Source organism: Vipera ursinii, assembly GCF_947247035.1.
Source record: "Vipera ursinii genome assembly, chromosome: 2".
Taxonomy (NCBI): domain Eukaryota; kingdom Metazoa; phylum Chordata; class Lepidosauria; order Squamata; family Viperidae; genus Vipera; species Vipera ursinii.
The window spans coordinates 207,148,446-207,164,547 of NC_139513.1; the positions used below are offsets into that span (position 1 = coordinate 207,148,446).

Below are 16,102 nucleotides of genomic sequence, written 5' to 3' on the forward strand. Positions count from 1 at the left end.
ACTAAATTTTTCTCCAAAATTTTTCTCCAAAAATATTTTTATCGGAGTATCTTGGAACATTATTTTAGCTCATATTTTTTAAAATAATTCCATAAAATCAGTTCAATTTCTTTGGACATACATGGTTTTTTTTTCTTTTAATCAAAGTATGCAAGATACTTGCTGCTAGAACTCTGCTGGCTAAAGTATTAAATATATTATAGAAGCATGTATGCCTTGTGGTGGTCCAGGTGACTCTTATTGTAAATCAGGGTGTAGCAGTAATCTGTGGTGGTTTTGCAGGGCTAGTTAGCAATAAGTTATGTTTGGTTTACATTTTAAGAAATAGTTATGCCTTTGACCAAGTTAATTAAATCTTCAGTAATAGAAATTGCAAACCTTAAAGTGACATTCTCTGCTAATTGAATGTAGATTATTTAGAGCAAAAGAAATAAGAAAAAAGTAACTGTAACTAATAATTTATGTGTACTATATATTTTTCTTGAATATAAAATTTCTAAAATTAGAAAGAATTTGACCCCTTGGCAAGAGATTGTAAGAATTTTCTTTGTGACAACATATCAGACTATAAATTGTAAGACTTTTAAGTATAACTATTTAGAAATAATGCTTTGTAAGCTTTATGGAATGGTGTTGCACTTCATTATTTATCAGTGCCAGCAACAAGAATTGGTAACTTTTAATGAATTAATCAATAAAGCTAAAGACCGTAGTGATTAGATCTTCCCCCAGATTTTTCCAAGCAAAATGGCATCGTACACACTATTTGGATGCTGCAGCCAAAGGCATTTGTAGCAGTTTATATCTAATTCTTCATAGCCAATAGGAGATTGTCTGTTTCACTCTGTACATTTAATATTCTTCAGGTACTTTTAGTATACTAGCCAGATAATTTCCACTCTTTTTTCTATCTTTGGAGTTGGGGTATGTGTATATTGGGTGGGAGGAAGCAATCAGTGCAGAATTTTGTAGTTAACTTTGCATAATTCTGCATCTTAAGTTGGAAGATGTTTAATAACCCACGTGGCTTATCTGCTTATTCTTGTCCTTTTCTCAGTCTCAGCCTCTGATGTCCCTGGGAAAGTTGGGTGGTATTGCAGGCCTTAATTCTTTGTCCTATTTGTACCTACAGCCTATACCCGTGGTAATGAACCTATGGCACACGTGCCAGACTGAGCACGCAGAGTCCTTTCTGTCGGCACACGTGCCACAGGGATGCTCTCCTCCCCCTCTCCACGTGCACCTGACTAGTGGGAACTGGAAAGGGCAGGGAAACCGAATTCAGCAGCGTTCTCGCGGGAACAACTGCGAGAGCTGAGAGGGGAACCAGTATAAAAGCAGGTTTTGGTGGGAGTGCAGCGAGAGAGTGAGCAGACGGCCTTTGGAAGTGATGGTGGGCATGAGTTTGGAGAAGACAAGTAGGACGTGGTGTCCATTTGGCGCGCTTTGCAGAATGCTAGCGGGGGAAGGAGGACATGTGAGTTTGGACTTTGGAGAGAGAAAGAGAGAGAGAGAGAGAGAGAGAGAGAGAGAGAAGGCCGGGCCCACCAGCACCTATGGGCAGATGCACGGCCAGGCCTGCCCAGGTGATGCTGAAGCCAGCCAGCTCTTCTGCGGGGGGAGGGGGGAGAGAGGCTACACCCGAGCATGGTGCCTGCCTCCCTTCGGGCTCCCTTGGCCTGTCCCCCCCTCCAGGCTGGAGCTGGTCAGATTCCCCTCATGGCAGTGCTGCGCCCGCCGGCTGTTCTGTTCCAGCCTACTACCGGCCCTGCAGAAAAGGCAGGGACAACCCCTTTACAAAAGGCAAAAGGCTGGAAGTAAGCCCGCCAAATTTATTTACACAAAACAGATCCAAAACAGAGCAAACTGAGCAAAACAAAATACAAACCACTAAAACAGGAGCTATTCAAACGGTTGCCTTCAGCAAACCAGCCCTCCCACAGATTCCCCTTTTAAACAGTTCAAGGTGTGGCTTCTCTCTGCCTTATTCCGAGGTGCCCCATTGCCTTCCTCTGTTTACTCCTGATTGACTGGCTCCTGCGTCGGGCGTCCTTGAACAGGGCCAGCTGTGGGTCATCTTCATCCACGCTGTCAGGCTCACACAGCTGGGTCTGCGTCATAACCAGATGGGAGGGGCCTGGCTGAGAGCTCTGCGAAGCCTCAGAACTGTCCTCTGCAGGCTCTCCAAACCCCTCCTCCTCCTCCTCCTCCTCTGAATCGCCTGACCCAACTGCTGAACCCACAGGCTGACCCTGGATCACAACACCGGCAGCCTGTCCCCAGCCAGCCCTCCTCCTCCATTCTCCTCGGTGATGTGCGGCTGCTGGCACTGCAACGACAGCTTCCCTGCTGTCATTGGCCGACCCATGACCCCCCACCTGCCAGGCGGGGAATCGGCAGATCGTGCAGCCCTGCATTGCCCGTGTCAGAGTCCTTACCAGCCCTGGTTCCACAAATGATAAATGATGGTCAACAAGGTAGCTGGCTAGGCAGGAATGTTCTGACCAGTGTTTATTGACAGCAAATAACAGCAAATAAAGTCAGCACCGGGAGTGACTTGCTCCCAGCGCCTTATATACAGGCAATCCCCTTAGCTCCACCCCCCATCCAACCAGCCAGCATCTGGCGCCCGTCCCTAAAACCAGCATTGCTGGCCTCCGCCTCCCCCCTCCAGTGTCATCTCCAGTAGTCCAGCATGCAGCCAGGAGCCTCAGCTGTTCAGCGGCCGGAGAGAGCAGTCAGCATGCAGCCGGGAGCTCCAGGCGGAGGAATTTCCGGGCAAAGGGGGATTCCCTGGTTGTCAGGCAATGACATCAGCAGCTTACCGTCCAACCGCGGGCTCCCTCGGCTGTCTCCCTTTCCCTTCCCTGAAGTGACAAGCCCACGGGCCTTGACAGCCTGCTCTGGGGTCCTCTCTTCTCGTGGCTTCTGCCTGGCAGCTGCTGTGCCACCCGGCCAAAGCCAGGGACAGTGGCTTCCCTGCCCTGGACTGGTCTGTGATCCCACCTACCGGGCGGGGAATCGGCCCCACGCCGCCCGCTCCAGGGTCCTCTCCTCTTGCAGCCTCCACCTGGCGGCTCCCACCCCTCTCCCCTTCGGCTGTGTTGGACCAATTGGAGGGAAACGTCCACAGCTGTGAAGAGGGAAGGCAGGTTGCTGCCGTGGCCATTCTTCTCTCTGGGCATCCCGAGCGCAGCCGGGGCCGGCGTTGGTGTGGTTGCCGCATCTTAAGGTTGGCCTCTTATGGGCCAGGTACTCGAGACATCCTCCAGGGCATAGCGCATAGCGAGGCTGGGAACCGGGGAGCTCCTCCTCAACTACCCACGTCCCTCCCAACACCCAGTGATAAATTCGTGGGTTTTGGGTTGCAGTTTGGGCACTCCGTCTCTAAAAGGTTCGCCATCACTGGCCTGTACCATATTAAAAGGTTAGGCGTAGGTTATATCCTCCCCCACCCAACAAAACTTAATCCTTCTCCTTGATTATGTTTGGATGGCAAGTTAACCCACAACTTTGCTTAGTATTTATCCTCAATATCAAACCCTACTCCTTTAGCAAATAGAATTGCTACTTACTGGTTGCTGTGTACACAGTACACAGAACTCTTATTTGTATCTGTCAGGGAAAGCTGGAGAGGAATGTTAAATCCAAAGCCTTGGTGGTTCTTGCTTATCTTGAGAGGAGTAGGCAATAACAATGTGCACTAGCATTATGTTTGGTCAACATTAAACAAATTATTGTTTGGTAAAGCTAATATCAAGCTAATATCATGTATGTATGTGTGGCAGATTTCGGCCCAAGTAGATTTTATGGTGCTGCTCAAGAATGACTCGTGCTTCAATATTAAAGTCAATTGCTTCTTTAGATATAAATAGGGAGCCATTATTTATTAGCAACTTTGCAACAGTTTTTTTTCTTTGGGGAACAAAAGAAATACAGTCATGGCCGAAATTGTTGGCACCCCAGAAATTTTTCCAGAAAATCAAGTATTTCTCACAGAAAAGTATTGCAGGAACACATGTTTTGCTATACACAGGTTTATTCCCTTCGTGTGTATTGGAACACAACAAAAAAGGGAGGAAAAAAAAGTAAATTGGACATAATGTCAAACAAAACTCCAAAAATCGGCCGGACAAAATTATTGGCACCCTTAACTTAATATTTGGTTGCACACCCTTTGGAAAAAATAACTGAAATCAGTCGCTTCCTATAACCATCAATAAGCTTCTTACACCTCTCACCCAGAATTTTGGACCACTCTTCCTTTGCAAACTGCTCCAGGTCTCTCTTATTGGAAGGGCGCCTTTTCCCAACAGCAATTTTAAGATCTCTCCACAGGTGTTCAATGGGATTCAGATCTGGACTCATTGCTGGCCACTTCAGAACTCTCCAGTGCTTTCTTGCCATCCATTTCTGGGTGCTTTTTGACGTATGTTTGGGGTCATTGGCCTGCTGGAAGACCCAAGATCTCGGATGCAAACCCAGCTTTCTGACACTGGGCTCTACAGTGCGACCCAAAATCCTTTGGTAATCCTCAGATTTCATGATGCCTTGCACACATTCAAGGCACCCAGTGCCAGAGGTAGCAAAACAACCCCAAAACATCATTGAACCTCCACCATATTTCACTGTAGGTACTGTGTTCTTTTCTTTGTAGGCCTCATTTCATTTTCGGTAAACAGTAAAATGATGTGCTTTACCAAAAAGCTCTATCCTAGTCTCATCTGTCCACAAGACGTTTTCCCAGAAGGATTTTGGCTTACTCAAGTACATTTTGGCAAACTGTAATCTTGCTTTTTTATGTCTCTGTGTCAGCAGTGGGGTCCTCCTGGGTCTCCTGCAATAGCGTTTCATGTCATTTAAATGTTGACGGATAGTTCGCACCGACACTGATGCTCCCTGAGCCTGCAGGACAGCTTGCATTTCTTTGGAACTTGTTTGGGGCTGCTTATCCACCATCCGGACTATCCTGCGTTGCAACCTTTCATCAATTTTTCTCTTCTGTCCACGACCAGGGAGATTCGCTACAGTGCCATGGGTTGCAAACTTCTTGATAATGTTGCGCACTGTGGACAAAGGCAAAGCTAGATCTCTGGAGATGGACTTGTAACCTTTAGATTGTTGATATTTGTCCACAATTTTGGTTCTCAAGTCCTCAGACAGTTCTCTTCTCCTCTTTCTGTTGTCCTTGCTTAGTGTGGCACACACAGACACACAATGGAAAGACTAAGTGAACTTCTCTCCTTTTTATCTGCTTTCAGGTGTGATTTTTATATTGCCCACACCTGTTACTTGCCCCAGGTGAGTTTAAAGGAGCATCACATGCTTGATACGATCTTGTTTACCCACAATTTTGAAAGGGTGCCAATAATTTTGTCCGGCCCATTTTTGGAGTTTTGTTTGACATTATGTCCAATTTGCTTTTTTTCCTCCCTTTTTTGTTGTGTTCCAATACACACAAAGGGAATAAACCTGTGTATAGCAAAACATGTATTCCTGCAATACTTTTCTGTGAGAAATACTTGATTTTCTGGAAAAATTTCTGGGGTGCCAACAATTTCGGCCATGACTGTATATATTAGTTCATTTTAAATTGGATTTCTTTCAATTAAAAGTAACATTTTGCAAACAATACTTATTCTATTAAATCTGGAAATGTTAGTATACTATCCTTACAATTAACGCTATATAAAACAAGTGCTTTTGTTAAATACATTGAATTATAAGAGGGTCTTCTATGACCAGTTTAATTGTTCTTCAGATAGCAACATTTTCATGAGGGTTGTGAGCCTGTGGGCTTGTGATTACATAATAAATCCCATGTTCTTTACCATTAGTCATATTGTCCCTGACTGCTTTTACAGTTGACCAGCAAATTCCCTATTCTTGATTTTGCTTCCAAACTCATTTTTAAAAACTACAGTAATGAGTTTAAATAATTCAGACCTTACTTTAGACTATCAGTGTTGCTCATTCAGAGAATGAGGATGGGCCAAGATAGAACTGGAAAAAAAGCAAATATTGGAAAACCAAAGAAAACGAGTATGCTTGCAGATTCTGTATTATTTCTGTAGGCCAAGAAAGAATCTATAGCTACATATGCAAATAATGCTAAACTATAATTCTTTCAAATGCTGGCTTGTCTGGTGATTGCTGTTCAATCATTCCAGCTTCTGTTCTTCTGCCTTTAGCCATGATGACTGAAATTATATGAAGTATCAATAGGAAACCGAGGGTTAATCTTATTTAAAGCAATGTTCTTTAGGCAGATTAATTCTTTTAAAACTTAAACTTTTCTGGTCAATTTTGATGGGCAACCATTTGACCTTCCACCATTCGTAACTCTGGTGTTTCCCAGCCAAATGGATGTGTAGCAGTTGCATCATTACTTAATGGACACATGCCTGCCAAATTCCAGACAGAATGGAGAAAATACTTCTGGTTTACAGGTTGCTAAAAGGAGGACATCCATTATATTATTCATTACTTATTGTAGTGGAAGGTTTTACAAGTCTTATGCTGACTGTAAATTTGATATTTTGCATCTAAATTCTATAAATCTTACAGACATTACATTAAAACATCAAAGCTGAAAGTTTTCTGTTTGCAAAATGGACAGAAACCATGACTTTGGAGATTCTTAATAAAAAAAATACATACTCACAGTATAATAAGTAGTGCTGTAAAACATGGCAATATGATAATCAGATGTAATTATTAACCAGGAGAAAGTTGAAGCAGCTGGCCAGAGAAAGAGGTCTAGCTATGAAAACTAGGAATTTTATCAAACCTAGCATGGCAAAAAAAATAATACCATCCGCTCTTTATTTTTAAGATTAGTGCTATATTTTTTTAAAAAAATAAAATTAATTGAAGTATGTTCAGTTAGGATTTAGATTTCTAAAACAAATTCATGTTCATCAGATAAGATTTTGATCTTCAAAATAATTTCTGTGGTCTTGAGAACAAATCTCAGTACTTTAGTGAAAGTTGAGCCCTTTGTGGCTGAACTTATTGCTCAGATGGAGATGGTTATGCATTTTTAATTTTAAAAGTTGTATAATATCAGAATCTTTTTAACACACACACACACACACACACACACACGCACTCAAAAAGAAAAAAAATTGAACACCAGGATAAAATATAAACAAAACTGTTTAATAGACTAATACTCTTAGCTTTTGTCGGCTAACTGCCGACGTTGTCAGAGTAAAAGCTGGATTTCTGGGAGGTTGCTTATAAGGCCAGTTGTTTCTGCGCCCTGCTCATTGAGTGGGTCACCGGTCTACCTGCCCCAATTGACTGTATACTTTCTAACTGTCCTGCATCCATCTGTAAGTTTGAGAGTCATTCCCTCACTCCTAGTCACTCTCCTTGCCCACCTGGTGCGTGGCCGAGTACCCCATAGGTTGGCTCCCTGGCTGCTCTTGTTTTGCGTCCCCCCCTTTTTGCTGGATCTGAGCGCCCATCTTTAGGTCTTGTTTGGGACGCACTGGGGATTCTTCTTTGTGTGTGTGTATGAATGATTTTAGGATTATAGATTTTTATCTGTGCATTAATTGTAATTGTCACCTCCGTACCATTTAATAAACAACAAGATTTTATCCCAAAGCCTTTCTTAATTTATTGAGATCCAATAGATAACTCATTACCAAATCTTTTGAAAGTATATTGATGCTAATAATACATGATTAGGAATAACTCTGTTTGGCTTCTTTGTGGTGCTGTTATTCAGTTGTCCTTGTGGGAGAACCTCGAATGGGCCACTCCTTGAATCTGCAACAAGGGAAGCTGGATTTTTCCTCTTCTAAGTTTAATGGCATCCTTCAAGAGCAAATCTATTATGACCTTAATTTTCTCTGAAATGTTAAGCAATGCCTATAATTTGTATTTAATAATAACAATAGAAAATCAATCCATAATTTTCATATGGGCACCACAGGTATCATGTATTGTGGTTTGTTGCTACTTGGTGAATTTGGCATATGGGTAATTTTAGTTTGGGGCATTGAACCCTTTCCCTTTGAGGACTTAAAAAAAATCCATGGCATGTGACATTTGAAATACCTGTCTTCTTTTTTATTAAAATTCATAGCAGTAAGAATTAAAGATGACTTACAACATTATAAGTAGGTACAGCAGCAGCTGAACTGTCAGAAGTTAATTCTCTCGTGCTGATTTTCCTTTCTCTTAGCATCCGAAGTTAGATTTTATTATTGTATAATAGATTTCATCACTTGGCATGCCACATGATATATTGTTTCTGTTTCCCTAAAGAGTTGCAAATAAAAGACTTTTTTAAAAAACATTCAGAAGATTTGGTTTGAATTTTGATGCATCAAGATATTGAAGGAATGTTTTCTTACAGAGAATGTAATTGTGTCATAAAATGATAGCTACATCTCAGTCTACTTGATATTGATCAACTTTTTGTACTTCATAGTAATGCTTTGTCTTGCTATATCAAGTGGATATGCATATTTCTATGGAATATCCAGTTTTATAGGATAGGCAGTTCCCATAAAGTTAAATACTGCTAGTAGTGCATATACTGTACCAGATAAAGTTACTTGTAAAACTAGTAAACCAAATGAGTCAGTATTGCACCATATCTCTGTATATCTTGTTTTTTATATGAAGTGTTACCCATATGGTTACACTTCATATGGGTCACTAATAGTACTGAGATCCCTTTGAGTTTTCTCCTGATCAGATGTATTGGTAAAAAAATTTTTGGTAAAAATAGGTTCTCAGTCATTTAGAAAACAATTTTGAAATAGAAATAGTTATAGAATGTTTTGACCTACTTAATCATGTATAGAAGTTGGTCAATGGGACCAGTGAAAAGAGAACGTGGTATCAGATGTGTAGGTGGGGCAGCCAGCTTGTTTGAAAATATAAAGCAATGGTCAGTTATTTTGAACCAGGAAATAGGAAAAATATATGCATATGGAACCTATTTAGCAAGTATTGCTCCTAAAGTATTTGCTTTTACCTACTGTTCATATAACGTATTTTTCAGCTCAGCACCCTACTTAACTTATAATGCAACACATAATGGAATAAAAATAGATGTTCCATTTATGTTAAATTGCCTTTAATGTCTTTTTAAATTGTATTTCCAACAAAAATGTCTAGGCATTAACTTTTGGCAAAAATATATATTCTGTAAATACCAGAATGAGTATCAAATATATTTACAATTTTCTTTACAGCGTGGATCTGATGAGCTTCTTCCTTCTGGCATCACATACGGGACTCTTACGATGAGCAATCCTACTCCTGCTACTGGTATGATTTAAGAATGCATTTTGTACATGCTCCTATAAATGTTTTCTCAATGAGTTAGTGTAGGGACAGGTAAGGATGGTTGCAACATTTTTTTCAAAAAAAAAAAAAAAAGCAGGTGGGTTAGAACTATGGGGAAAATGTCTTCCCCGCAAGAATAAATCAGTGACTGTGTTTGCATGTATCCATTGTTTGTTTATTCCATTATATAAGCTGAAAAGTCTGGCAGACTGTAGCTTGTTCTTAGGTTTTGCAAGAGGAACATATCACAGTTCTTTCTTTTATGAGAGGTTAATCATGGATTGAACTAGCTGGGCCAGTGTAGCAGACAGCTGATCCCATAGAGTGGAAGGCTAGACGTCTCCAGATCCACTCCCGGAAGCCTCTGCCTCTTCACATCCTGTTTATGTCTCCTGTTTGCGATAGCAGCTTAGTAGTTCCTGCTTTCCCCATCTGCTTCCCAGGGAGCAGTGATCTGGCATCCTCTCCCTAACCTCAGTGTATATGAGTCAGAGAACTACCACAGCCTCTAGTGCCTTTCTGATTATTAGAAGGTAAACAAAGCAAAATTACTTCAATAGTGTAAACTGTGGTCATGTAACATGGAGACACTTGCCTAGAAACCTCAGTTCACATTTCTTTCCTGGGAGGACAGAGCAACAGAGATATTTATTTTTTTTAAAGAAGTGGAATGTAATCCTCCCGTTTCAACTTTTAAGTATGAAAATGCAAATAATTAATATTGGTAGATATAAATGGCATAGCTGTTTATATCCCAGTGATCCAATTGTCAGCTTGAAAGAAAAACTACAGAAGTGAATACAGTGGTCTCAGCAGACCCCCAGATAGCAATAAAAAAGGTAAAGGTTCCCCCGCACATGCATGCTAGTTGTTTCTGGCTCTAGGGGCCGGTGCTCATCTCCGTTTCAAAGCCGAAGAGCCAGCGCTTGTCCGAGGATGTCTCCGTGGTCATGTGGCCGGCATGACTAGACGCCAGAGGCGCACGGAACGCTGTTACCTTCCCACCGTAGTGGTCCCTATTTTTCTACTTGCATTTTTACGTGCTTTCGAACTGCTAGGTTGGCAGAAGCTGGGACGAGTAACAGGCACTCACTCTGTTATGCGGCACTCGGGATTCGACCCGCCAAACTGCCGACCTTCTGATCGACAAGCTCAGCGTCCTAACCCACTGAGCCACCGCGTCCCTTCAGATAGCAATGGTTGCATACAAATGGCAGATTCTCCCTTGAGAGAGGAGATACCGCAGTTTAATATTACAAGGAACAGAAAGATTGTAAATAAAATAATTATCTTCATGCTCACCCTGAAGAATGGGACGAGGTGAGGATATATATACAGAGCAATATAAACACCCACCTTGACTTAATATCACAAAGTAAAGAATCTAATTGAAATTCCTGATTAGATCACTGCCAAAATAGCAATTTGCCGAAGCAAAAGTTTATCTTGCTTCATTGTTTGAATGTCCTGCAGCTTTTGAGGGAGATTCCTCTTTAAGCAGAAGCTGCGAAAGGAGACGATGTACCCCGTTAAATTCAACTTCAGTCCACAGATTCATGACAAAGTGTTTACCTTCAGTTCTGCTCCTGGTTTAGTAAAAGGACAAGTCTTATTTTTTCCCCAGCAGAAAAGCAGAGGTAACCAGACTCTATACAGGACCCTGAGTGTGCATCTCTCCCCAAAGGGAATGTCTGTTGTACATATGAGCCTAGGGAAATGCATATAGGTTTCTGTGCTCACAGCTTGTGCAAGCTACAATCACAACATGAGGATTCGTTTCCTTGAAATTACTGGGAGATGGAATGTTGCTTTGAGAATTCTGTATGCTGAAGTTGTCAGAATTTTGAAGGCACTCAATTTGGGAAAAGTGGCTGTTTTTTAACCTTGCAAATTAAATGAGAGAGAAGGAAAGTGTCTGATCCATTTGAACCTTGTTATAATAAAATGTAAGCATTGAAAAGCATCTTCACATGTAGCAAATGCTACGTTTTGAATCCTCTCGGTTAACCATTTGGAACGTTAAAATTCGACACAAAATGGTTTCTAAAGTTCCTGGTCTGATCCCTGGACAGATTAGTCTGATACCGTCAGACGCATGTATAAACCACTTCCAATTATTGTATTTTCTCCGTAATTTGCTAGCCAGTTTCCTAGGCAGGTTGAGCAGCAAAAGGGAGTCATTTTCATTTAAATTGGAGACCTTAGTAATGGCAAGCTATTTCCTGCAAATGCAACCTGTGATTACTGTGCATGTGCCAACTAAGGGATCTGGATTATGCATTTCTGGCCAAAACTGGACAATGCCTGCTATTGTATTCTTTTTCAAGATGCACAAAACCTTATCTGTTAGTATAGCCATACTACTGTATATTTTAGCAAATGGTCATAACATTGCTTAATCACAGTTAAATATTTTTTGGTTTTCTCATTCTTAATCACTTCAATCGCTTTGATTTTTCCCCAGCACTGTTATTCCTATACCTATGAATAAGTCCCCAGAAGACAATCAGATCACTAGATCCTATACTTGTAAATATTTCTGTAGAAGAAGACTACTAGAAGATGATTTTGCTTTCATAAATCTTCTGACTGTTGGTCCAGTCTCTGTTTGCAAACATGCCAAAACAAAACAGAAGTTCAGTGAAATATGCTATGCTGCTTAACTAATCATAACTAGAATTGTAAATTTCTTGTGTTAATTTTTTTCCTACACTAAAGCAAAAAAAAAAGTGAACAAACAGGAGATTAATGAACAAACAAGGTACAAGTTACTATTATTGATTCTAGTTAATTTGGACTAATTTTAAATTTTGGACTTCACACAGCGATCACACTTTGTACTAGGTATACTTTATATGCTGAAACACTTTGCATATATGTTTCAGCTAATGGGAATGACAGCAAGAAATTTAAAGGAGACAGATCTCCCTGCTCACCTTCTCGTGTTCTTCATCTTCGTAAAATTCCAAATGATGTCACTGAAGCAGAAGTAATTTCTCTAGGTGTACCTTTTGGCAAAGTAACTAATCTCTTGATGTTGAAAGGAAAAAGCCAGGTATGTGTAATGTTTCTCGTCATATACACCACCACAGAAAATAAAGTGTATAATAATGTGATGAATTTGTCTGATACCTTTGGAATGATTAGTTTTCACTATCACATCAGCACAACGTAGGTTTTGGCTCAGATAGAAGTTAAATATTCTTACTTGAAACTCAGAAATAACTTGTAAATGAAAGTTTATTTTATATATATATATATATATATATATATATATATATATATATATATATATATATATATACACATACACATACACATATATACATATACATATATACATATATATGTATATATGTATATATATACATATATATGTATGTTTTCGTAGATTCTCGCGGGTGTCTGTATGTGTAGATCTAGAGTCTCGGGTTTCTTCCCGCGTTCCTTTCATCTTCAGAAAGTTGTGGCGACGTTTCGACGAAATCCCATCCGTCATCATCAGGCCGGAGTGTTCCTCCTGCTGCTTCCAGGAGCAATGCGTGGTCTGGCTGTTCCTTTCCTTCCAACTGCCGGTGGGGCTGTGTTCTGACTGGGTGGAGGCGTGGCTGCTTTCTGATTGGGTGGGGTGTCCTCCGACTTGGTGGAGGCGTGGTTGTCTTTTGATTGAGTGGAGGCGCCACGCCTCCACTCAATCAGAAGACCACCACGCCTCCACCCAGTCGGAGGACACCCCCACCCAATCAGAAAGCAGCCACGCCTCCACCCAGTCAGAACACAGCCCCACCGGCAGTTGGAAGGAAAGGAACAGCCAGACCACGCATTGCTCCTGGAAGCAGCAGGAGGAACACTCCGGCCTGATGATGACGGATGGGATTTCGTCGAAACGTCGCCACAACTTTCTGAAGATGAAAGGAACGCGGGAAGAAACCCGAGACTCTAGATCTACATATATATGTATATATATACATACATATACAAAATCTGAATTATAACTACAATCCTAAAAATTAAATTACATACAGCAGCCAAGAAAAATAATTTCAATCTGCATATATTAAGAAAACCAGGAAACAGGGCCTTTCACATATGTGGAACCCCACACTTGGGCACATTAGTGGTTTTTAAGGCATTACAAAAGGCCAAAGGGGTCAGGGCCATCCTAATATCCAGATAGAGAATGTTTCAGAGGGAAGGCGCCACAGCAGAAAAACATGCTTCCTGGTCCCTGCCAGCTGACATTCCTTGGCTGACTGGACTTGGAGTATGCCCATCTTGCCAGACTGGATTGGGCGGATAGAAATAATTGAGAGAAGACAGTCCTCAGGTAACTTGGTTCCTGTCTACAGGTAGTCCTCAACTTACGGTCCTATTTGAAGCCAAAATTTTGGCTGTAAGTTGTAAGACACTCACACATCCATTTTGCTGAACCATTGCAATCCTGATTCTCCTCATTGTAGTCATTAAGCAACTATAAGGCTATTATGTGGAGCGCATGGTGCCAGGGTGGTGGAGGTGGTTTGCAAATGAAAAGGTGCTTTGCAAATCTTACTAATGCAGGGGTGTCAAACTCGCAACGTCATGTGACGTGTTGCAACGTATCGCGGCTTTTTTGCCATTGTCGGCAATAGGGTGGCGCGATTTCGCTATGATGTATCTGGCCTGTGGGCTGGCAGTTTGACACCCCCTGTATTAATGTGAATAAAGATCCTTTTTCAAAGCATTGAAGAAGTTGCATCTTTTGGAAAGCTCTGTGGTACCTTAAAGTTTCTCATTGATTCTTAGTACATGCAGTATGTGTGAAGTGCCCAGCTTCTTCAATTTGATGGTAGTCTCAGGCAACCCAATAAAATATCCATGCAAATCTGCTAAAGGATTTAGCTCCTTTAATGTTTGAAAGGGGCAACTTCACCAATGCCTAGAGAACCAAATCTTTCATGTGCTTCACACTGCCTTATTTATTTGGAGGAGACTGGATCCTGATTTATACCCAAACGTTCGTTTCGATTTTGTCAAAAGGTATCAGTTTCAGCATAATTACTTGATTTTGAAAATGATGCTTATATACTCTAGTCCAGTGTTTCTCAACTTTGGCAACTTTGTAAAATGTGGATTTCAACTTCCAGAATTCTCCACTGGCATGCTGGGGAAATTCTGGAGTTGAAGTCGATATGTTTTAAAGTTGCCAAGGTTGAAAAACACTGCTATACCCAATCAAATGTGTCAAGAACTTTAAATCTATTTCCAAATTAAGCCAAAAGCTAACCTAAGAAGGGATCGGAATTCAGCACTGCTTCAAATAATCCCATAAAGTTTATTCTTCTGGAATATAGTTCCATTAAAACTATTAACTGCTTGTTACATCTAATTTGTAAAGATTTTTATTGTTGCTAAAAGTTAACAGCTACCAGCTTCATGAACTATTTAATTGTATTTAAAATATTCAGTGTCTCAACTAAAAAAAAAAGCATAATTCATGATTTGAAGCATTCCACTGGTATAATTGCGAAGTGTATTTTGTTTTCTAGTTATGAAAGATGTTAATTAGGATGTACAAAATACTGGGTAGATTTCATACAAAATGAGAAAATGTGGTTTCATATAATTCATGCGCTCCAAAGCTTAGTATTGAACAAATCCCAAATCCCCTGGTTTAGATGTCACATGAAATTTGATTGGTATAATTAAAAATGAAAAGCTCCAACGTTACTTTTTCTTCCTGTCTACAGTAGATGAAAACCACGGAGTTCAGTATTTCTTACAAGACACCATCTTATAAAATAAAGTACCATCACTTCAGTATTTCTAACAAGAGGAAACCTAGGTTTTTTTGTTTTCTGTTGCAGCAAATTAAAAAAGTTTTGTAAAATCATTCCTGCTGTTGTTCTACCATTTAGAATTGATTTTTTTAAAAAAAAAACACTTTCATTAGTTTTTAGCAATGCCCTTTTGCAGCATAATATTATGCATTTAGGATTGAGGTGTGAAAGTAAACTGGATTTAGTTATGCATTTATAAATGTGTGTTTCCATAAAAGCAGGCTTATGTGGCCACATCAGTTTGCTAGATGTCTGCTTGGCACAATCAAATACTGGCTTGGTCAGGTTTTACAACGTTTATTATTTACATCACTAATAAAGAACTGACAGCCAGTTTGGTGTAGTGATTAAGCATCAGGCTAGAAACGTGGAAACTGTAAGTTCTAGTTCTGCCTTAGGCAGGAAACCAGCTGTGTGACTTTGGGCCAGCCCCTTTTTGCCAGCCCTGGGAAGGAAGCAATGGCAAACTACCTCTGAAAACTGCAGGAACTAGTTCAGGTAGTCACCAGAAATCAACCCTGACTCAAAGCCAGACTTTCAGCCCCAACAACTCCCCCCCTCCCCAACTTTCTTTTAGGCAACTACATTTTTAAGTGAGAAAAAATAAAATTAACTTTGGGGAAGGCTTGATGGTAATACCAGTGCAGTGTTCGCTACTTTATTTCTATCCTTCATGAACTGCTGTAATTTGTATTGACTTACGGTACCTTAGAGCAAAACAGTGTCACGCATGACAGTACTGCAGGTGGCACCTATATGTATGACATACTTCCCCAGTTACGGTAGTGGTCCTCCAGTCAAGATATTTCTCGTGTCTTTCAGGCTTTTCTAGAAATGGCTTCAGAAGAAGCTGCTGTTACTATGGTGAACTACTACACTCCTGTTACACCTCACCTTCGCAGTCAGCCTGTTTATATTCAGTATTCCAATCATAGAGAACTTAAGACTGACAATCTACCCAACCATGCTGT

General features: G+C 40.7%; 1 protein-coding gene across 4 annotated transcripts in view; it reads left to right on the plus strand.

Moving 5' to 3' along the window:
* PTBP3 (polypyrimidine tract binding protein 3) overlaps positions 1–16,102 on the plus strand; it is a 69,191-nt gene that overhangs the window by 26,417 nt on the left and 26,672 nt on the right. For all 4 annotated transcript variants that reach the window (XM_083352869.1, XM_083352867.1, XM_083352866.1 and 1 more), the window contains 3 exons: positions 9,219–9,294; positions 12,198–12,367; positions 15,954–16,100. In XM_083352869.1, the coding sequence (XP_083208995.1) occupies positions 9,270–9,294; positions 12,198–12,367; positions 15,954–16,100 (342 nt within the window). In that variant the 5' untranslated portion in view covers positions 9,219–9,269. The remainder of the gene's footprint in view (positions 1–9,218; positions 9,295–12,197; positions 12,368–15,953; positions 16,101–16,102) is intronic.